We start from the raw sequence: 23,074 nt of genomic DNA, 5'->3' as shown, positions 1-23,074 counted from the left end.
TGGGCTGGGCAAAGCCTGTTTCAGCCTGTGTACTTTCCCATAGCTGCTTTTCTGCCAGTCAGTAATACATGCATTTTGACCAGGCTTCCCAATTGGCTCCATGTAGCCTTTTACAGGGGTAATTCTTATGGCCTTGCTGTTGCTGAGCAGGCATCTTCCTCCCCCTTGGCTGCGGGTCTCTGAATGGCTACGGCGGACCCCTCGGGTCCCTGGGCTGTGAGCCATTGCCGTGCCTAACACTGCTGCCTTTTCTTTCCTCCACTGCTTTTTCTCCCTCTTCTCAGCCTCTCCTCTTTGTTCAAACACCTTCTGGGCGATGGCCATGATATGAGATCTGGACATGCCCTGGAACCCAGGCTGTTTTTGGATTTTGGTTCTAATGTCCTTTGCACATTGTCCTATGATAGGTACTTAGAGCATTGCGATTGTCCACATTATTTGGGTCCCACTGTGGGTTGGTTAAGGGATATCGTTGAGGCCACTCTGCCTCCTGAACCTGCTGTTCTTTTAGGTGTTCTAGAGCCTGTGTATTAATTCTCCTCCTTTCCTCTGAAGTAAAGAGAGTGTTCAGCAATTGCTGACAGTCTGTCCAGGTAGGCTCATGTGCTGCAAATATAGAGGACAGCAAGTCCACCACTGCCTGGGGCTTCTCAGCAAACGCAGGGGTGTGGGTCTGGTCTTCCAATTCATCAAATCAATGGTGGTGAAGGGGACATATTGAAGGGTGAATGTCCTAGGCTGCGGTGGCGGGGCAGGTGGGGCAGGGACATTTTGAGCACCGTCTTGCCCTGCCGGAGGTGCAGGGGGTGGAGGTGGTGGATTGTCAAAAACCACGCGAAGGGGGGGTCAGGACTGCTGTCCCTGCCTCTACATTGGACGTGGGCTGATTGGATCTGCACTGGTTTAGGTAATTTCCAAAGGCTTTTTCTCGACCCCTGTGATAAGCGTCTGCAGCATCTCGATACATAGTGGTCGAACTTCTGTATTTGCTCATCTTTTTCCTCAATTCTTTAAGACTGGGGTATAATTCATCCAGGACCTGGTCACTGGGCTCTGCCTTGTGTACTTCTGGGCTGGCTGGCAGCCCCCCCTTTCCTGCTTCGGCTCCTGGGGCCGCATATCGGGGCAGCGGTGGAGCTTTGAGGATATGGGGCTGTCCCTGTCCTCCCAAGGGGGGCCACCACGGCACTTGGATCATATGGGGGTGGGGCCAGGACTTTTGCCTCGGATCCCTGGTAAATGGGCTTCTTGAGGCGTTTTCCTGCCTGTGCTCCTTAATTTTGCATTGATCAGTCTTATATTTCTTCAGCCAGGGGGTTGGGGGGGTTCTCTATTATCACGTGAACCTCTAGAACTTCATCCATGTTCACAAACTCATCCAAGTTAAATGGAGAAAGCTCTTCTTCCTCTTTTGGTTCTGTGCAGTTTTTTTTTGTTTGTTTTTTAACTTCTAATATTTCTTCCAACAGACACCTGCCACATGGCTGCTCACACCCTGTGTCAGCTTCAGGTGTCCGGCTTGTTTCTTCATCTCTTCCTTCATCTTTTTCTGTGGCAACTAACTTGTCAACTGTGGTGGCCACAAAGATGCAGGTCCTCTCTTGAGGCTCCTCTGCCTGAGCCTCAAACTAGGGGTCTATTGCAGTGTTCTCTGAGACACACCTAAACACTGAGCCATCCAGCTGGTGCCTGGTTAAGGACACCAATTAAATTGCCCTCCCTGTCTCAACTGTAACTGCTATAGGTCTGAAACCATTTCGTATTTCCTAGCCATAGACCACCTCTCACTGGTCATCAGAGAAGCTAGGGGGCTGCTGGTGGTTTCCCTGATGTGTTCCAAACTGCCGCTGGTCACAGAGGTACCCAGTTCTTCCCTAACTAAGTTCTGGGATTTAGGTTGGCCTCCCTGGTCAAGCTGTAGTTACTATAGGGATCAAAACTATTGGAGGTCTGCAAGGCTCATGTGCTTCCCAGTTCAGTAATGGGCTTTGGAGAAACTAGGAGGCTTGCCTTACTACCAAAGCCACAGCTCAGCAGAGAATTCTCCAGCTCTGCCTGGCTGAACTCTTGCCTTCATTGAGGTCCAGAGATCTGAAACCTTTGTATACACTCTAGTTCTGTATACTAACTTGGATAACCTAAGGGATCTCTGGAGCGATCCCCTCCATCGCTCCCAAAGCTGAATCTGAGTCTGAAACTCTTCCCTAAATAGATACTCAGCCTCAAAGATACCCCTTGTTGCCCTGTCTCAGTTAGGGCCCCTATGTTACTTCCCAGTTCACACAGAGTGCGCAAGCATTCTGGCGTCATCACAACGCCATAGTCTCCGCTGAATCCTTTCTTGAAATTGTTCAGCGTACACTGTAGGGGAGTTACCGGACCTTTTGAGCCACCCATCCCATATTTAATATGGCCCTTGTGCAGCGTCCCCAAACACCAAACACGCAGACACGCAGTTCCCAACTTTCCTCGCCCAGTCGAGCTCGCGCTGCTGGGAAACGAAGTACTTATTGGTTCTACCCCAGGGGAATACCCTGGGGTTGCACACACACACGCACCAAGTGCCTCTTTCACTGGACGCTGTACCACACACTAGCCTCCCGGTCCCCCCCTTTTTCCTTTCTGCCTTCCTTTAAATCCTTAAGCGTGGGTGGGTATTAGGGGCCAATCCTTCCCTTACTGCCACCAAGCACGCTTGAACATGTGATCAAGATGTCCTTTCTCCTTAGAAAAGGAGGTTTCCTATGTCCTCAGGGCCCTTTGCCATGTACTCACCCCAGCCGGCTGGTTCCTCCTGCCCTGTCAACCTCGGTCCTTCAATCCGTTGTCTCCTCTCACAGGATCCAGCAGAAGGGTCAAATTGGCTTCGCCCTCCTCCGAAGAAAAACCTCGGTGGCGCCAGGAAAGCGGCCTATTGGCTCTTCCCCTGCGTCCTGCCTAGAAAAGGACAAGGGTCTTCTGGTCTTTTTGAGGACTTAAGGTCCTTGATCCGAGTCACCTGTGGCACCAGAAATGTTAGAAACTTCAGAATCTAGACCAGAATGGAAAAATCCAGGCAGCAATATTTTTTAAACACAAGTTTTATTGACTTTGGTTTAATTTGTCAGACAAATAAAGCAAAGGGGTGCATTCAGGAAAAATGAGAGAATGCCCCCGAACACCAGGGGCAGACAGTTTTTATCCCCTTAGGCAAAGCAAAGTTCAGCCCCCCCCAGACATTCCCCTTTATGCATATTCATTGAAGCTCAACCAATTAAAGAATTGATGGTGGCCCTTCGGTTCCAGGCTGCATTATTCACTAGGTGGCACTGATGGCTTATAATCCTCTTGACCTATTGGCAATTCCCGTAAATGCTCCTTGACCCCCGCCTCTTTCTGTGGTTTTTAACAAGTTCAGGCCTCAGTCTTCTTTTAGAACTTTGTGGTGGGCTAGACATCCTGCTTCTTGCTCTCTCTTCGGTGTTTACCAGAATTTTGGTCAGCAGCTAGCTACAGGTGTGAAATGTTCTGACCACACATGCTGCATTTGCAAAGAATGCTTTTGCAAACAGAAGAGAGATAGCTTTTAGCCTTTTTAGCTTGCTCCTTTTAAAATGGCGTTTTTGGATTATAAAATGGCTCCAGCCTGGCTCTCCAAAGTGGACCTCTGGTCTCCACTCCTTCAGTACATGTTATATATTATGGCATTTTGTATAATGCAGGTGTTCATTATGGAATGCAAAGTATGCAAATAACCCTTTTAATATTAGGTTCCTATTATGGAAAATGTGATTTTGAAAGTGATCTGTGCAATATGAACAATGAGAAATCACCTGTTGACTGGATAAGGAGAAACGGAAGGAACATCATAGGCTCTCCTCATTCTGACCACAATGGGAACAACACAGGTAAGGGCAACTTACTCTCTTGCAAATAATAAACAAATCTATCACAATATAAATCAGTGGTGAGGAAACTTTGGCCTGCTGGATGTTAGACTCCAATTCCTATCAGCATAGCTCTACACCTGAGAGTTTATGTATATGTGTACACATTTATCTATGTATCAACTAAAGATACCATTTCATGCATCTGTTGAAGTAATACTTTTCTTGGTCTGGAGTCCACAAGACACATTGTCATTTTTTATTCAACAAATTAACACAGCTACTCTTCAGCAAATTATTATTTTCTGTGAGGATTAAAACTGTCTTCTTTGAAAACCTAAACATTTTATATATTCAGTGATACTGTTTGGCTTCCGGTCCTTTCTACCTTCAGGAACATGAACCCTATAGTTTGTTTTAGTATGGTTGCCACAGAGTATTCGGGTGGGGGGGGGGAGTCAAATGATAAGGGACAACAATGGAGAGGAAAAGGGAAGGAAAAGGGAAAAGGGAAGAATTCTGTTGCATATAATTATGTTATATGCATAAAGATATTATCAAGTGATAATTAACCATCATAAGAAGATTTTTGATGGTCCCTCTAGATATACCTTGAACCTCTGGTAACACTGGAAACAAGTATCCTCAGTATTACATTGTACACAAAGAAATCCTTTTACAGTACTCTTTTTTTTAAGACATCTTTTAAACATTTCTTGAGTTGGTAATTTTAAGACTTGGAAAGTGTACTAGGAGGCATAAAATTGGTTTCTGACCTAAAGTAGTCTTGGTCATTTTATTGAATTTAAATGGTCATCAAAAGTTAGAGATTGGTAGTCCCATTACAAATGGGAATTGGACTCAAATACGGTCACAGCCTCTGACTTAATACCAGTCAATTTTCAGCTGCACTTTCAGGAAATTCTTTTTTTATTCAAGCTGGATGTAATGCATGGCAGTGATAGTTCCTGCCCTGGGTGACTCTCTGAAAAGGTATGGCCTGCCACTTTCCTGGGTTTGCAGCGATATGTCGTGCTGGGTCAAGAATAGTGACTGCTTGCAAGCCTAGGTGGAATTGGCAAATGTCAAGTTGTGGATTTGTGTCTGAGCAGGCCAGGGGTCAAAGTCAGGAAATCAAAATGAGAAAAGAGTGACTCACCCAATCAAAGATAACATATTCCTGAAGTTCAGGGTCCAGGCCAAGGTCTGAAGTCAGATAAAAAGGAAGGAGCAGAAAGCAAAGACAGTCCCAGGAATGATTTTAGGCAGTGAGATGCAGAGTTACAGAAGGGTGCCTTGAGCACAGACCTTTTTTGACCCTTAGGATATGTCACAAGGGTTCTGGCTGAGGAGACTCTGACGGGATCGAGCGAGAGGTGGAGGAGCTTCTGAGGAGAGAGGAAAAATGTAAAGGGAGAGTTTAAAACATTGACAAAGCAGGAGGGAGAGAGAATGAACCATTGAGAGAAGGCTGTGGAGGAAAGAGCAGCCTCTGCCTGCACATAACAACACTGATTCAGCCAAAGCTCCCACCAGGAGCAGAGCTTGAGGCCTACACCTGAATTCCAAGTTTGAGAGATTCAGACTACTCACCTGGGTCTAACTCGGTTATTTGGCCTCCACCCAAACTCCTGGGGTGGTTCAAATTATATGCCTGCCTCTTTCTCCCTCACTATCCCCCCCCCCCAATTCTGTTAAATTGTCTATTATTTGCTCTTTCCTTTCAGGGTGACAACAGAGGCTGATACACTAGAGATACCACACACTGTTATGGGGGGGGGGGGGCTGTCATTCTTTCCCCTCATCCACCTCACTACAATTTGAAGCCAGGTCCTATGGTTGTCTCCACAACAAGAGGTTGCTGTTATGGAATTTGGGGTCACTTTAGGAGTGCCAAGGCAAAGCACCTCTAGGAGTACATGGCAAGAATCCAGGCCCTGCCTCAAAGGCATTGCAGCCTGGTCTCTGTGTAAGGGTTAGGCCGGGGTTGGGAACTTGAGGCCTGGCCACAAAATGCAGCCTTCCTGGCCTCTCTGTGGCCTTTGGGACTCTCCCATGGCTGCTCCTCTTTCTCTACAATCACACAGTCTCTCACCAGGCCTAGCTTGTAAACTGTTTGAGTGCTTTTGCCTGCTCTTGAAGTCTGTGGTAATGCCTCTTGCCCTGATGGAGGATAGAGAGGGCAGACCCTTCAAGTGTCCCTATTTTCTAGGGACGTCCCTGATTTAGAGAAGCCGCCCTGGTTTCTGATTTGATCCCAGGATGTCTCACTTTTCCTTAGGATGTCCTTATTTTCATTGAAGAAATGTTGGAGGGTATGGTCGGCTGTCCCAATTTTCATTGCAGAAATGTTGGACATCCGAGCTGTTTAATGTTTAATGCTTTTATGTTTTTATATATGTTGGAAGCTGTCTGGCATGGCTGGGGCAACCCAGTAAGATTTGTAGGGTATAAATAGTGTTATGTACTGAAGTTATTACCCTGAGCACCAGGGGTATCATGTATATAGTTTTCACTCAGGTCCACGTCAGTTAATTTAGGCGGGAAACCCTGGGTTGTTGTTGTTACAATGTTGACAGACAGCTGCCTATAAAAGCAGGCCAGCTGAGCTGTTTGCTGTTCAGTTCAGTTCCAGCTTACTCATAAAGAACTACTTGGAGAAATCTCTATGTCGTCTGCTATGTCTACCCAGTATTTAACATAGTAAAATTATCATTATGGAATGGGACGTCCCTATTTTCATCGAAAAAATACTGGGAGGGTATAAAACTGAGGAAGCAAGGGCTGAGAAATTTGCCCTATTGGTTGAGGAAGGAAGAAACCTGGATGGGATGGTGGCCAGTCCTTTAAAAGGAGACTGGCATCCTGTCCCTCTTTGAGATCTTGCAGGGCTGTGGGATGTAGGCCCTCTGAGATCTCTTGAGAGAATCACCCCTCCACACCAGCCATAGCAGCACCTGCCCTACCCCAGCAATCGACCAACAGCTTCAATGGGCTCACTTAGCCACAAGTAATCATTTTATTTTCAAAAGAATCTCAAAGAAATATACAAAATACAAATACAATGCAGCATATTATTAATAAAATAAAAACCTATTAAAAAACACCATGCTATTAAGTCAGTAACACAGCCATCCATATCCCTCAGTACAAAACCCCAGCCAGTCACTTTGTATGACAAAAACAAAGATGTGTATAGCCTTGGAATTCAAATTAAAATAATCTATTCCAACTGGGTTAGCACATTCACTGTTGCATGCCTGTGGAGGGCAGCCTTGTTCTGATAAGGCTCTGAATGGCTGTGAGCAACTTTATCTCCTCAGGCTCTTGCCCTGAGCTATAAACACCAATGCCCATGTGCCTATCAAAACAACTCTTGCACATCTATTCAACCATACAGCAAATAGGATCTGTGCATATCATAAAGCATATGACTTCCCCACGAGAATCCTGTGAGATGTAGTGTACCCCTCACAGAAGTAGAATTCCCGACACCCTTAGCAAACTACAGTTCCCAGGATTCTTTGGGGAGAGTCGTGCTTTAAATGTATGACGTCTATGCAGCCTTTGATTTAGGAAAAGGAAATTGAGAAAGTAAACTTCAAAAATTAAACAACTATAAAGAGAGTTGGTGCAGTAGTAGCACTCCTTAAACTAAAGTCCACTGGCCAGGTGTTTCAAATTGGTCACAGCTGGTTTCAGTTCTCCTAGGTCATCCACAACATAAGGACCGAGTCAGCAGTGGAATATCTGAGCAGATAGATTTGATGGCCTTGTTCCCATGTTCCTTACTCACCTGGCACTAATCAAGCTTGTGAGTGTTCAAAGGAGAGGGTGGTGGCTTGATGGACAGAGAGGGAGAAGCTGTATATAGTTAGGGTTTGGCACGGAAGGGGGCAAAACTGGTGGAGTGGAAGAAGGTAAGAAAGGTGCTTTCTGAGGAGTCATCAAAGCTTTTGAAACCCAAAGTTTGCAGGAGGAATCTGATTTACTGCAATGCACCTTGCAACATCTTTTTAATTGTCTTAATATAATCTAAAAGCAGCAGCAGCACATGAAAGCTGGGGTATGAGAAAATGTGACATGAAAGCAGGGGTATGAGAAAATGTGACATTGAGTTGCTGCTCAGTTTGTACCAAGAACTCTCAGCTTGTAAGAAATATATCAGCCCTGATCGATCTGTTCATTGAATATAAAGTAGATTGTTTCACTTTAACATCTGATGTGTGACTCCCAGTTGTCCTAACCCACAGTGCTCAGTACTGGCTACAGGCCAGTTGCCTAATCCATTATCCATTTTCTTTTCTTTTTTTCATACTGAGTTTTCCAGAATTCTACAAAGTCCAGGAAACCAACTTCTACTTTTTTTCCTTCCTATCAATAGCCCATTTCCTTACACTGTCCTCTGAACACATCCCATTTCCGGCCATTCTGAGGAGCAGAGTGGTCTTTGTGGCTAGCAACCAGCTCACCTGCCAGGTAACTGAACTATCTCCTCTTTATATTGCCTGCTGTCACTGCAGTTTGCCGACACACTTGGACCGTTCCTATTTTTCTTCTTAGATTTCGTTTTACTATTGGATTGGTCAAATAAATGGAACCCTCACAGTGGGACTCCAAACCAATTCTGATAGAGCCTCGGGGACCATATGGCAAGAAAGAGGAGGAATTAAAAATCAGTGGCAAAGAGCTGTGATCACAATCAACAATACTCTGAATGTCGAGGTATGCAAGCTTCTTGGGCATATTCCAATACTGGGATGAGTGAAATGTCAACTTAAAGAGAAGAACTTGCACTAGAAATTTAATTCAAGTGAATAATAAGGTGGAATTCTGATGAAAAATTCATGGCTGGTATTACTTGACCTTATCTCAATGATTTAATGGAAGCATTCATTTTGTAATTATGCATGTAACTCAAACTGAAATTAGCTGGATAGTCACATGCTAGTATATGAAGTGGGAGGACATAATAATGAAACCCACTTACAGTAGCCATGCACTTACACTTACTTTTCAGTAGCGTTTTGCTTTGAATGTTGAACCAGACTTGTGCAACTTATCCCCCTCCAAGCCTAACATATCCTATGAGCCACGTAGGTCAGCTCACCTAGGGCTTCATAGGCACTCTATTCGTCTTCCTTCCTGGCACTGAAAGAAAATGAGGTTCTTAGTGATTTGCGTAAGATCCATGTCAGTCAGTTAACAGTTGGACAGGGATTTCAATATAGGTTTTCAAAGTGCAAGTTCATTGTGCTGATTAGACAACAATAGTGACTCTACATATGTTTAATGCTTTCCAGTTTCTCAGAAAAGCAGCAGCCTTCTTTAAACCTATTAAAACAATTTAGGAAGATACATATATTGGTTTATGAAGAAAAAGCATTAATTTAATAGTAAATTAGGTTGTTGTAAAAAAATACTGTTATACCAACTAAAAAAGTAAAAAGCATTTTCTTCTGGGTACTCTCTGGTTCTCAGAAGTCAACCTATTAAGAAAATTGATTATTTTGATATGTATGTCATTATTCAGTAGGGCAATAAATAACATCATGGAAGACTGAAATACTAACCCTTTACATTCAAGCTTCTTGGATTATAAATATTATGTCCTTTGGGATTCCATATTATGCATTATTCCTGAAAGTAAATGTAGAATATACCCTGCCAAGATAGAGTAGATACCTAGTTGCAGTCAGATCTCTAGTTATTCCAATGAAAACTTATTCTTGCTCTCCATTAGCCATCCTGTACAATGCTGCCTTGCTTGTCTCTAAGTGCAAGAGGAAATTTCTCTGTGACAGACCTCTGACTAGCACAAAATTGTACTGTTGTTTAAGTTTTTGAATAATTAACAGTCCACAGGATTGGATCCTGGCACTATAGTATTACTGCATCCCTTTTAATTTCCTTCCTGATGCCTGAAGAAGTTATAAGTCTAGGCTTGCTACATGTATTTATTTCTTGATAATGGCTTGCTTAGTTGCACTTAGTTCCCATTAAAATCAGTAGGACTTTTGACAAACTAATAGGCTAATAGTGCAACTAATAGGCTGGATCCAACACATTATTCATATCAAGCTTCTTAGTCATGTTGATTTACAAGGTAGCTAAAAGTATAAAATCACAATAAAACAGGAGCAGTGAAGACTTGCTAATATGCATAGTTTATAATTATACCAGTGCTCAGAACTGTATTACTACAGTTTTCAAGCCTATAGCAAACAAGATTAATGAAACTTCCATTTAGGAACCAGCCCTTTATCTAACGTCCGTTTAGAAAAGAGTTTTTAAAATCTGTGGAAACTAAAAAAACAACATCTTTCCTAGGCCTAGTAGCTTAGATCCTCTCTGGTCAGTAGAAGAAGAAGAAGAGTTTGGATTTGATACCCCGCCTTTCACTCCCTTTAAGGAGTCTCAAAGCGGCTAACATTCTCCTTTCCCTTCCTCCCCCACAACAAACACTCTGTGAGGTGAGTGGGGCTGAGAGACTTCAAAGAAGTGTGACTGGCCCAAGGTCACCCAGCAGCTGCATGTGGAGGAGCGGAGACACGAACCCGGTTCCCCAGATTATGAGACTACTGCTCTTAACCACTACACCACACTGGCTCTCAGTTATGTTATGTGCTGCATAGAAGTAATGGGTGCACAGGGATGTAGTTATATTCATGCTCTGCTTTTCTTCTAAGGCATTCAGTGTGGCATACGAGGTTCCTCAGCCACCCATTTTTCTCCCCAGAACAACGCTGTGAATTAAGTTAGGCTATGAGAGAATAATCTTGACCAGGAATTTGAGCCTGGGTTTCCCTGCTCCAACTTTGACACTTAAACCTAGCCTTTCCCACTTGCTTCCCTCCAGAAGATTTGAACATCAGCCGACACCACCCAATGTCCAGGGATGATGGGAATTGATGGTACAAAGTAGGGAATGCTACTCTAAGCACTATGACACACTGGCTTAATGGAGGGGATTGTTGGTGTCTGTTCCCCTGTCCTATCTTCTAACACTGATGCCAAAAAGGAGTGGGCACAGAGGACATGTTTAAAGAACACATCTGTGTTAGGCCATAAGACCTTCTGGTAAACTAGAAAGGAACAAAGAGAGAGCCACAGCTTCTTCCAAGCTCCCTTATAAGCTTCCTTGCAGATAATTTTAGATACTTCAGTATTGTAATAGACAGTATTACTACTGAATAACCATGTCTCCCTAATATTCTGGTTATGCAGGTTTCCATCAAAGGACAAATATTTGAACCTTGGGCACCAGGAGAAACCATTGCCATTGATGATGTTTCAGTCACTGAAGGATGTCTGCTAGCTTTTGGTAAGGATGCATTCTTGTAGCTGTACTAAATTATTTCTCTGATGCTTAATTAGGAAAAGAAAAAAGCCACAAAGCAAGAATGCCTTGTTGACATTCTAAGCGTAGATACTATTAAACCAGGGATTTCAGGCATCTGTTTTGAATTTACTTGCGTAGCTGATCTTAGCTTGTGGTGAACCTTTAGTATGCAACAGATGCCATGGGGAGAATCTGACTGTTCATGTGTCATTCTACCTGGATGCTGGCTTGCTGGCAAAACAAGCTAGTTCAGTGAGTAATGCCTGCCACATGCAAACAAGTAATCAATCTTGTGATTTTGTACACTAGGAACTTCAAAAATTAAAAGCACATAGCCTTGATGTTGACAAAAGGTGGCAGTGACAGATGAGTTTTAATGTATTTGGGACTATACATGTGCATGGCCAGACCACACGCTGGTGCTTCTTTCTACACTACCTTCTGGCCTCCTAGATTTGTGCCAGGCAAATCTTTTATTTTTGTGATTTTTTTCTTGTTTCTGGTGTTGGGACCAGGTTTGGGGGATCTTGTGAACAAGATGCTCTTGAGATCTCCCCTCCCTGCCCCTAGCAGCCCACTTCCTCCTAATCATTGATGTTATTGCCCATTTGCTTGCCTTGTGCCCTGAGCCCAGTCTACACTGGGAGTAAGAGTGGAAGCTGAATGGAAGCTTCTCTCAAAAACTTGTTCATTTCTCCCAGAGAGGACAGATGTACAAGCAGTGAATGGAGGAGTAGGTTCAGGAGGTGATTGGGAGTGGGCCTCCTGTTTTTTGGGCCTTGGCAGATGCCTAACAATGCCAACCTTTGCAGTCAGCCTTATAAAACATCTGCCTTGCACCTCTGCTCCATTGATACTGACCTTCTGGAGACTGCAGTAAAAGGAAAATGTCAGGGGCACAGGGCCAGAGTTTTGTTGCCCTAAATATGTGACCCCAAATAACTGTCTGCATTACAATAATTTGGGTTTACTGGCAATAATGTGGAGTGCAAGGCAGCAACTAAAACCTACAAAAGATACTGGGAGATTTGCCAAGCACATTTAAGCCCTTGGAGTTGCAGAGTTCAAAGATGACCTCAAATTGTCTCTTACAATGCAGCACTGGGGGCCCATCAGTTTATTTTAGTGAGGTGATTCATGTTATATTCTAGAATGTAGTGTTTATGTCTCAGATAAATTTAGCTCCAGCAAACAGTTCTGAGCACAGGAGTCCAAAACAACCAGAGTCTCCTGAGACTGAAGGAAAAACTCGCTTCTTCAGTACACATGTAGTTTCTTACACCTTTTAGGATTCTGAGCAATATTGTTGCATCGTAGAGCAAACATAACTCAAATGCCCTAGGAATTTGGCAGTAGTGTGAGATTTATTTCACATGGTACCTTTAACAAAATAGGAAAACAATACATGAAGAGCATACATTATACCTGTGGAGCTGGGCATTTTACTGTTAGGTTTATGTGTGTTCTGCTTTAAGAATAAGTTGTACTTGCTTTTTATTGATTATATTATATTATTTTATTTTATGAGTATGCTCTAGACATGCATATTTATGAAACAAAAATAAATAGTAGTAGCAGTTGTTTATGTATTTTTTATTTTTATGTATAATCCTTATACACAGTCCTTTTTTCTAAAAAAAATGTTTAGGGGTACACTCATTTTGACTCAATAAAATCACCATTTTATAGTTCAAATCGGGGGAAATAAATACAGTAAATGGACAAAAGTACAAAGATTCACAAAATGTTTAGGGGTATGCATACCCCTGCATCCTCCCAGAAAAAAAGCACTGCTGATACAGTATATATATATTATGTTTGCATGTTTTTGTTTGGCCTGTCCTGCATTTGGATTTGTATAGGCAATATAAGTATCTTGTACCAAGCATGACATACATTCCTTTACCAAATGTCTGCTAGCTTCCAAACAGTGCCTCTTAAGAGTTTTGAACATATTAGACTCCACCCCTGTAGTTTAGTTATACATATTTCAAAACCAAGCATCTGAATCCAAGTACACTTTCTCTGCTATGGATTTAGAGCCAGGCTTGTAGCACCTTAAACTCTAAAGAGATTTGTTGTAAGATAAGCTTTTGTGGATCACTTCATCAGATGCAGCTTATGCTGCAATAAATCTGTTATACTTTAAGGTGTCACAAGATTCTTAGTAGTTTTTGATGCAACGGGCTAACATCAAGGGTCTCCAACCTTTTGGACGAGAGAGCTAGGGGTGCCAGTCTCAAAACAGCTGCCTTGGAAAATGACTACTATTGGGAACATGGCATAACACAATAGAGACAACTACTCCCAATGACGTTATGCTTACCATGGGAAATCAGCTATGTTCTGCTGGTCCAATGATAGAGATCACATTGATGCTGTTGCTGTCTAATAACAGGGAGCATTCCTCACTACCAGCAAAAATGACCTTCAATGGGTTCTCCCCCCCCCCCCCAATTACATTTTCTATCTTGTGCCTAATATTCATGCCTAATATTCATAGCCTGATATGGGTCCTTCACTACACAATATACAACTGCTGTGTCTGTTTAGAGGGTTGCATTCATGTGCATTCATCTGCTCATCCTTTTTGAGTAGTGAAGTGCGGTCTGTCCCCCCCTCCCCCACTAACAGTACATGAATGCTCCCTTAGAATGCCACTCATGTGTTTTGTGTGTGGATAATCATGCCTGAGTATGAAAAGTCAAGTGTCAAGTGGTCCTCAGAAACTGAGTTTCAGGCTAGTTGCCGCTAGGTTGAATGGATGCAATTGCTAGAGTGAATAGATGTAACAAAGGGCAAGAGTCTATATCTGTATCTTCAGTAGTTGTATAGAAGAAGGAATTTTGGCAGGTGTGCAGCTTGTAATTTCATGGCACCGCAGGGGTTCAAAAAGCTGTCAACCCACTCTATTGCCAGTATTCTTTTAGAAAACCTACTATCTTGTTTCAAATGTTTTTTTAAAGAGACCAATCTGTTATAAAAAGAACGGATATAAAAAGTACAAAAGAGCTGAAGTAGATATTTAATTCTATCCCTATGAAGTAATAGCAGATTTGGACTTTAAACAGAACCTCTGCTCTTAGAACAGATATTTCTCTTTTTCTGCCTTGCTGTTCTAGGGTATCTTGAGAATTTAAACATTTCCCCAATCTTGCTTGATATGCATAGGAAAATGTCTGTTTGATAATGACTCCTGATATCTAAGCTCTTGGTCCCTATCACAACCCATTTTGAGTTCACATAGGCAAACTATAATGAATTTGCATCCTAAGTTTTTCCAAATATTTGCTGAATATTTGTACTATTAAATTTCCTTATCTGACAGTTGATAATTGATGATATTTTATAGTTCTTCTATGCCTTTTATCAGTATTTGATAGCTTAGCTTCAGTGATTTAGCTATGATTAATAGCTGCTGCGTAATGGTGTTTAGTAATTCACAGTATTGAACTAACATATACTACATACCTGTCTACTTGGAAGAAACTCAACTTAGTTAAATGGGGCTTACTCTCAAGTAAGTGAGTATCGGATTACAGCCATACAGTAGTATTTAGTATTTGGTGGCTTTGAAAGTTACATGGTATATAATTCCTGATAATATGTAAATGCTGATAGCTTATGATGCTCTATGATACCAAAATATTAAAGAGACACTAGCAAATATAAACCACTTGACTTTTCATGTGAAATGAATGAATTTGAAATATCATATTAGAAATGTTAATACATTTGGAAAAAGATTAGTTTTTGAATAATTAAAAATACTTGTTTCAGCTCTAATCTAGGCACTGTAGAATACAAAGTAGATTTTTCCTTCTTTTTTAGTTTTCCATTGTTTTCAGATTTATTGTGAATCAGCATTTTTTCTCTGTAGCTCAGAGATAGACTATATGCTCTGCATATAGAAGGTCCCAGACTCAATCTCTGACATCTTCAGGTAGGGTTGGGAAAGGCTCTTATCTGAACCTTGGAGAGATATCACCAATCTAGGGCAGCCTTACATCCAGATTTTCCCAGACATTACAAGGATTTCAAAGGCAGAATTGATGGGGAGGGGGATTTCCAAAATTGTGTGTGTAGGGGGCTGTTTTTGTTTTTAAAAAAATGCTCAACAGCTTTTGGGATGTCCTGGTTTTTGCCTTTTGAAATATGGCAACCCTAACCAATCAAATGTGCACAATATGAGTTGGATGGACCAATGGTTTGACTCGGTATAAAGCATCTACCCAAGACTCATTAATTCTCATATGTGTGTGTGTGTTCATAATATTTGATGACTTAGGCCAAAGTGTTGGCTTTCTCTTTGAAAATGTAGGTTCCCTTGGAAGGTGGTGGACTATCCTTCCTTGGAGGGTCTTTTTAGCAGAGGTTGAATGGCCACCTGTCATCGATGCTTTAGCTGAGGTTCCTGCATTGCAGGGGGTTGGGTTAGAGGACCGTTGGGTCCCTTCCAGTTCTAAGATTCTATGATTGACATAGAGCAATATTTTATGCTACTAATTTATAATGACTGATTCACATATGCAAGTTGTCTCTTGTTAAAGAATGATGGAAACAAGTATATATGAGCTGAATAGTAAGATATCAGATATGTGAAATTGCTGTGGTGTGTCACATCTGCAAGATATGGCTTCTGTGGAAATGCTGTTCACTCTTTAAATTAGCGATTTCCCACTCCAGGTACTGTTCTTTTTCAAGAACCCTTGAGATTCTGTTCTAGGCCTGCTCACCCTAATTTGCTTCCCACCAGATAATTGGTGTTGCATCTGGCTCCTTCCTATCACAATACTTCGGCAATTTCCTATATGCCTAGGAAATTTAAGCCTCTCCAGTGTATCCCCCACCCGCCTGCAGTCTTCAACAATCTTTCTTGTTTCTTCTTTCAGTTTAATTCTTAGCTTCTGTTGCTGCATGACAAGTTTCAGCCCAAGGCCTATATTATTCTCTATTAATATGTTCTCTTGTCCTGTGGTTTTGGCCTAGCTCTGGTGTTGTTTTTTTTAAAGTTACAATTAACTGACATGAGATTGGGAGGGGTTTATTTATTGTACAGGCATCCCTGTCACTTACATTCTGGGCCCCCACATGCATGACCAGAAACCTGGGGAGCACCCTCTAAAAAAGCCTCCAAATGCCTTTCCCCCTACTCTTCCCCAGCTTTTTCTCCACTCTCGTGCCAATCCAGACAAAAATATCTAGAGTTGAAGCTCTGGGGTTGGCTGGAAGCTGGAGGATGCATGGGAAAGCGGCTGCAGAGGCTGCTGCTGCTGCTGCTGCTACACTACCCCACGTGTCAGCTGTTAGGCGGGTAGCCTGAGCAGCCAAAACAAAGACCTGCTGCACCTCAGGTCTCTTCAGGGCTTCCCCTTCTCTCACTGATGTCGTCTTCAGCCTCCTAGGAGGGTCTCCTTGTGAGCCACAAGGACTCTCCAGCTCTCTTCTGCCATTTCCGGGTTTGAATTAAATTATAAAATTATTTTCCAGCCTCGCACATATAGGTGGTCAAACGCGAGTTGATTGCACTCAAGTGGGGGGGGGCTGTATCTTACATGATGGCCTTTTCAGTATAATTGCATAATCCAAAATGGTTAAAACTCTGCTACTTCAACATTTATTGAAATACTGTCAGACCTTGCCAAGAACATGGAAGCAAACTCTTGTTGATGTTCAGAAACTGAATCTGCTTTCTGCTTGAGTTTTAGCTCAGTAAAGTCTGGAAGCTTCCCTGAGCTTGGTAAAACAAGGGATTGCGCTCTCCCTTTGCTTCTGTTAGCAGAACTGGGAGGAAAGCATTTTCCTGGCCATTCTCTCCCCGCCTCCACTGCCCCCATAGCCTCAATTTGCTCCAGAGAGTTGGGGGCCCTTCTGGAGCAGATTTACTGGGCCAGGGGTGTGAGGCCGCAAGAGGGAGGAGGAATAACTGAAAAATGATTTCTTTCCAGATCTGCTAATGGAAGCTTTACCATCAGCTACATTTGAATACAACCCAGAAAATTTGCTCTGAATTGTGATTAGTTTGTAGAACATGCATTAAACATTTGCCTTTTGCATAGCTGTTTGACAAAAGGCTTTATTTCATTCAACCTGCAAATTTTGACATCAAAACAAAAACTTTGAAAAAGCAGTCCTATTCTTTTAGCACTATCAAGAAAAATAGAAAAGTGAGTCCTACTGCTCAAGGGCATGTTCATCTTGTAGTAGTGTAGAAAAATGTTATTACCTTTCTCCATATAAAGCGGCCCTGACCTTGAAATCACCAGCTGAGGCCCTTCATCATGTGCCTCCTCCACAAAAGGTCCAGAGGGTGGCAACACAAGTACAGTTGTACCTCGGCTTCCAAACACCTTGGAAGTCGAACATTCCGGCTCCAGAACGATCGAAAACCGGAAGTGAGTGTTCTAGTTTTCAAACTTCTTTTGGAAGCCGAACGTCTGACGAGACTTCCGCTATTGTTTCTGACATGCCTGTGCAATCAGAAACCAATCGGAAGCTGCACCTTGTTTTCTGAATGTTTCGGAAATCAAACAGACTTCCGGAACGGATTCTGTTCGACTTCCGAGGCACAGGCTTTTTCTGCAGTGGCTTCCCGTTTGTAGAATGCTCTCCTCAGGGAGGCTCATCTTGCACCTTCATTACCCACCTTTTGCACCATTACATATCTTTTGCGTCAGGGAAAAACATTCTTCTTTGGCCTTTGGCTAATTGAATAATCTATGGTATTTTAAAATGTGTGTGGGCTGGGGTTGCTGTTTTTGTTTTTTACTATGTTATGCATTTTTTATGTTTTTATATTGTGAACCATCCTGTGATTTTAGATGAAGGGTGGTATATAAATGTAATTAATTCATTAAAATAATAAAGTGTGGGCCTTATTGACTTTCCACAAGACAGGCCTCTCTCTATGTTTCATTCCTCTGTGATATAGATTGCTGTTCGAAGCAGTTAGCATGCACAACAAGCTCATCTTTTCTGTGTGTACTTAGAGATGGCAAATGACACATTGATTCTTTCATATCAGTAAAATTAAAGTAGAATGCCTTGGAGAAGAGAAAAAAAGTAATATGACTACATTGGCTACTCCGTGCTTAGCCATGTAGCCCAGAGGGGACAATGTTTGCAACTGTAAGGATTACAAGAAAACGGCTCAAATAAGTTTGGAATATTGTTATAGATCTATTATAAACATCCCATTACTAACCCTGATTTATTTCTGAAGCAATTCTCATTTCAAATGATTTATTGATCATTTCTCCTTTCTTCTTTTTTTCTGGCGTCACCAGTTGTCAAAATTAATTTATAGTAGAGCAATGCACAGTATTCATTGTCAAGAAGCTTGTGAAGTTGGAAAGAAAAAGAGAAATGCTATTTTTCTCAGGTTCTATCCATGGTGGCCTTGCATTAGTGCTTCTGCTTCCATAAGATGAGGGGGAGGGGATGAGGACAATGGGACAACCCAGTTTTTGCCAAGTGCCACTGTTTACTGTGGCCTTTACTGCGCTATCCCATGTTGTTCTCTAGGGTCCCCCAGTTTTTAATTGTTGCTTGCTGTGTGGCATGGGGGACTGTGGAGGATAAGGAGTTCAGAAGAAAAGTTGATGTCCTGCCTAGTAAAAGTGTGTAAAGTCCATTCTGCTATTAGCAAACCCTCCAAGTCTCCCTATTTTCCAGGGACATCCCTGTTTTAGAGAGGCCGTCCTGGTTTCTGATTTTATTCCGGAATGTCTTAAGATGTCCTTATTTTCATTGGTGAAATGTTGGCGGGTATGGTAGAATGTCCCTATTTTATTGGAGAAATGTTGGATGGTATGGAGTTATCCGGTCCCCAAGCTGTCTGAAGGCAATCTTGTATACAGAAGGTTGTTTTTTTGAATGTTTAATGCACTAGATAGTGGTGCCATTCAAGTAAACTTCAGGGTATTGGTCTCAGGCTCAGCACTCTGGGAGTGGGTGTCCAAATGTCTGCCAAAGACAGCAAGAAATGGTGAGGACAACAAATAGTCCCAGTTTCAACACTTAGTGTGGGAATACTGAGTCTAATGCCAGCAGCTGCAACACCCCCCCTTTCCCCTTTTAAAATCTTTGTATAGTGGTCTGGCAGTTCTGTTCTGTGCAGTGAAGCTCCAGCTACACCTGCCATTTTCATTTCCCCTGAAATGCCTCTGGGCCCCACAGGGGCAAGTTACGTTACACATTACATCCAAATGCGTATACCAAAGTCTTGGCTTTTTAGAAATGAAAAGCCGGTCATGGGAGGTTGCAATGTTGAGTGGAGGAACGGTGGAAGTGAAGGTGATTCTTAACCCTTTCCATGTAGCTTTATTTCCACTCAAAAGCAATTCAATAAATTAATATTATTTTTCACACTACGTTCTTTTCAGAAAGGGTGAAAACAAGTTTCTTCAATTCCTCCTTGTCACGTCGTGCTGTTTCTAATAGCTCTAAAGAGCTGGGTTCTTCCCTTGTTGCTGCAGTTTCCCCCTATGAACATTCATGTTTATAGATCTATGTATGTCTATTTCTCAAGTGCATGACCTAAACATATCCAGAATATTATTTGATTTTGTTAAGGAGTGCTACTTAGTTACATTCAAAGGGCTCATCCAGGCTTTTCCCCTGGGCCCAAGAGCTTTTTCCATTGTTCCACGGCTGTGCCTTGTGAAAAACTGATCTTACCTGATGAGTTGGATCTTAACTGATCTTACTTGCAGAGTTGAAAAATCGAAAGAGAGATTCTGCGTGACCAAGCTTCAATTCAATGTAGCCATCATAATGATTTTGTATATAGGAATCTCAACTTGTATTCTTAAAGTTTTGATCTTGCTCTTTGCAGATAATACTTCATTGTGTAAGAAGAGAGTCCATGCTTGTGAAGAGACCCAAGTTCCAGATCAAGAGCACTTCAGTAATCCTTCCGGCATCCCTTTCAATGGCACACATGGAGGATTCTGCTGTAAGATTTATTGAATATAGCTTTATTATAATTAATTTATAAAACTATCTCTTCAATATAATACTCAGTCTACATTGTTTTTATTACATGGTCAGATGGTGCTGAACTAATAGGGACCACCTCTGTAAACAGCACCTATAAACTTACACAGGGGTTATGTTCCAGGGTTCACGCCTAAAGCCAAAATCGTGTATAGCCAAAACCATTGCATTCAGTGGCGGATGGGATTACCAAAGCCATTTTTGCCAGAACCCTGCCTCCTTACTGCCCCCTTTTAATTTATTTATTTATTTTTGCCAAAAAGCTTATATGGTACTTAGACTACAACCAGTCTTTATTGAGCATTTGTTCTGATTATTTTAAGAGGCAATTATATGACAACAAGCTTTCATCCTGATTTGCTTGTGGAGTGTTTGCTTTTCCTCCAACTAATGATTTGCTCATCCCACACATTGCAATGCATTTTGTCCTACCTTTCTAAAATGTAAAAGCTCGATTTTTTTTTTTTAGAAGTTCATTTATTGTGCTGGGGCAACAGACTTTAATTGTGCAATTCCAAAATTCTGCTATGTGCTTGAATCCCTCATACAACATATTGACAGATTGGGGGCACCCTGAATATTTTCTTTATGTGGGAGCCCAAAGAAAGGGAATATGAGGAACTGAAGGAACAATGATCTCCCAATAATGAAAGTAATATGAGATTCAATTAGCTTAAAGGGGAGTAACACCTTTCTTTCATTCAGTTCAACAGAACTGCAGTTTTAAGATTCACGTGTGTGACTGGAATTCTGATGCATCTGCTGAAAATGTTTCCTGGGTTCCTGTGAAAGAATTACATGATCGTGGCTTAAAATCTGGTCTTCTGAAAGACAGAAGCAATGGCAGCAATGGTAATAAAAATGAATTAAATACACATTTGTCAGCTGATCTGAAACCTGTGGTAATCATTTTTATATATATAAAGAAGAACCTTCATGAATATAGAATCAAAAACTGCAGATAAAGATAAGAAATTTCAATGAAAGGAACATATTCAGAGTATGAGATATGATAGTCAAGGCTCCCCCTTGTTCAGCTTCCAATTTTTGTTTGCCCATTGGTCAATTGTAATTAATTTTTATTATACTTCCTCTTGCTGTCTTTGAAAGGTACTTTACCTTTACCCTGCCCTCCAGTGAAGCTTGGCAGCAGGTGGTATGAATTCTGAGCAGGGATGCTCACATAGTTGAGTACCCTTTCCTTAAATTCTTATCCCATTCCTAGGTTGCAACTTCTGTTACTCTTTCCAGCTGGAGAGGAATCTAGGGAGACCCTCTGCTCTTTAGAAGAGCTGCAGCAGTGACTGCCCAACCTTGGCTGTGAAAAGGATATGTGAGTGAGTTTGCTTTCCATCCATGTTGCTTGCAGATCCATTGTAGGGAATTGTCTTGGCCCCAGGCCAAATCCTTTGTGTGGGATTCTTCTCCCTTCCTCCTTAGGTTCATAGTGTAGTGTTGTTGAAGGCTTGTTGAAGACGGGAGGGCCTAAACGTGGAGAGAGAAGTGAATTAGCCTCCTGTTATTTGCTTCCTTCTTTATATATATATATATATATATATATATAAATTTTTATTAAGTTTTTCTTTAACAAATAATTTTGACAACCATGTTTACCAATTTACAGTTTTTGAACTTCCACCAGTACCTCCTTCAATCATCCATTTTTCATATCTTTACACATTTTCTATGTAGTATTGCCGATTTGATAATAACCTTCCATCTCAGTTTCTTTCTTACAATATACCTTGGTTTATCACAAAGCCTCTTTAAAACCCACTAGCGTTGTCTGTTCATCTCATCACATACAGTTTTCAGATATTCTGTAAACTTTCCCCAGTCCTCAATGAATTTGTGATCTTTCTGATATCTAATTTTTCCAGTCATTTTATCCAATTCTGCATAATCCATAAGTTTCATTCTCCACTCAGTCAAGGTCGGTAGTTCCTCTTGTTTCCATTTTTGGGCCATTAGTATTCTTGCCGCTGTAACTGCATATTGAAACAGTTTATGATCACATCTTTTTATCTCTCCTCCTGTTATTCCTAACAAAAAGGCTTCTGGTTTTTTAACAAACGTATATTTAAACATCTTTTTCAATTCGTTGTATATCATTTCCCAGAAATCCTTTACCTTCTTACATTCCCACCACATATGAAAAAATGAATCTTCTTTTTCTTTACATTTCCAACGCTTATTACATGTTTTATACATTTTTGCTAACTTTACGGGTGTAATATACCATCTGTAAACCATTTTCATAATATTTTCCTTTAACGCCGTACATGCAGTGAATTTCATATTATCATTCCATACCTTTTCCCAATCATCCAATTGTATATTATAACCAAAATCTCTGGCCCATTGAATCATGACCGACTTTATCTCCTCATCTTTTGTTTGCCATTCCAAAAGTATTTTGTACATTTTTGACAATATCTTAACATCATTATCAATTATCTCCGTTTGAAATTTCGATTCTTTCTCTGTAAATCCCCTCTCTTTGAGGTCCATTTTGAACCTTTCATTTACCTGAAGGTAATGCAACCAATCATACACATACTCTTTAACTTGTTCATATGGCTTCATTTTCCATTCCCCCCCTCTTTCATTACTAACTCACCATAAGTTATCCAATTTCCTCTCATATTAATTTTCTTTACACTCAATATCTCTAATGGTGACAACCAGTGCGGAACTTTAGGTTCCAGTATATTTTTGTACCTCTCCCATATTTCTAATATGGAGCTCCTGAAAATATGATTATCAAAACCCTTATGAGTTTTCTTCTTCTCCAACCATAAGTAGGCGTGCCAACCAAATCTATTATCGAAACCCTCTAGGTCCAATAGTTTGTTGTTTTTTAGTTTTA

At 41.5% G+C, this 23,074-nt stretch overlaps 1 protein-coding gene and 1 long non-coding RNA gene across 12 annotated transcripts in view; one reads left to right on the top strand and one right to left on the bottom strand.

Moving 5' to 3' along the window:
* LOC310828072 overlaps positions 1 to 5,976 on the bottom strand; it is a 95,175-nt gene extending 89,199 nt beyond the window's left edge. For 3 of the 8 annotated variants that reach the window (XR_014556610.1, XR_014556611.1, XR_014556612.1), the window contains exon 1: positions 5,026 to 5,134. This is a non-coding gene — a long non-coding RNA (uncharacterized lncRNA). Of the gene's footprint in view, positions 1 to 5,025; positions 5,555 to 5,961 lie in introns of those variants that run through there. The other 5 variants (XR_014556608.1, XR_014556609.1, XR_014556605.1 and 2 more) reach the window with 4 other exon arrangements.
* MALRD1 (MAM and LDL receptor class A domain containing 1) overlaps positions 1 to 23,074 on the top strand; it is a 243,669-nt gene that overhangs the window by 7,981 nt on the left and 212,614 nt on the right. The window contains exons 2-7 of one of the 4 annotated variants that reach the window (XM_083704544.1): positions 3,750 to 3,887; positions 8,251 to 8,345; positions 8,430 to 8,591; positions 11,094 to 11,190; positions 20,045 to 20,164; positions 20,911 to 21,057. In XM_083704544.1, the coding sequence (XP_083560670.1) occupies positions 3,750 to 3,887; positions 8,251 to 8,345; positions 8,430 to 8,591; positions 11,094 to 11,190; positions 20,045 to 20,164; positions 20,911 to 21,057 (759 nt within the window). Of the gene's footprint in view, positions 1 to 3,749; positions 3,888 to 5,649; positions 5,724 to 7,747; positions 7,787 to 8,250; positions 8,346 to 8,429; positions 8,592 to 11,093; positions 11,191 to 20,044; positions 20,165 to 20,910; positions 21,058 to 23,074 lie in introns of those variants that run through there. The other 3 variants (XM_083704546.1, XM_083704545.1, XM_083704547.1) reach the window with 3 other exon arrangements.

This window comes from Podarcis gaigeae (genome assembly GCF_964106915.1).
Source record: "Podarcis gaigeae genome assembly, chromosome: 12".
Lineage (NCBI taxonomy): Eukaryota > Metazoa > Chordata > Lepidosauria > Squamata > Lacertidae > Podarcis > Podarcis gaigeae.
Note: the sequence above shows the minus strand (reverse complement) of the source record. Positions and strands in the feature narration are given on the sequence as shown.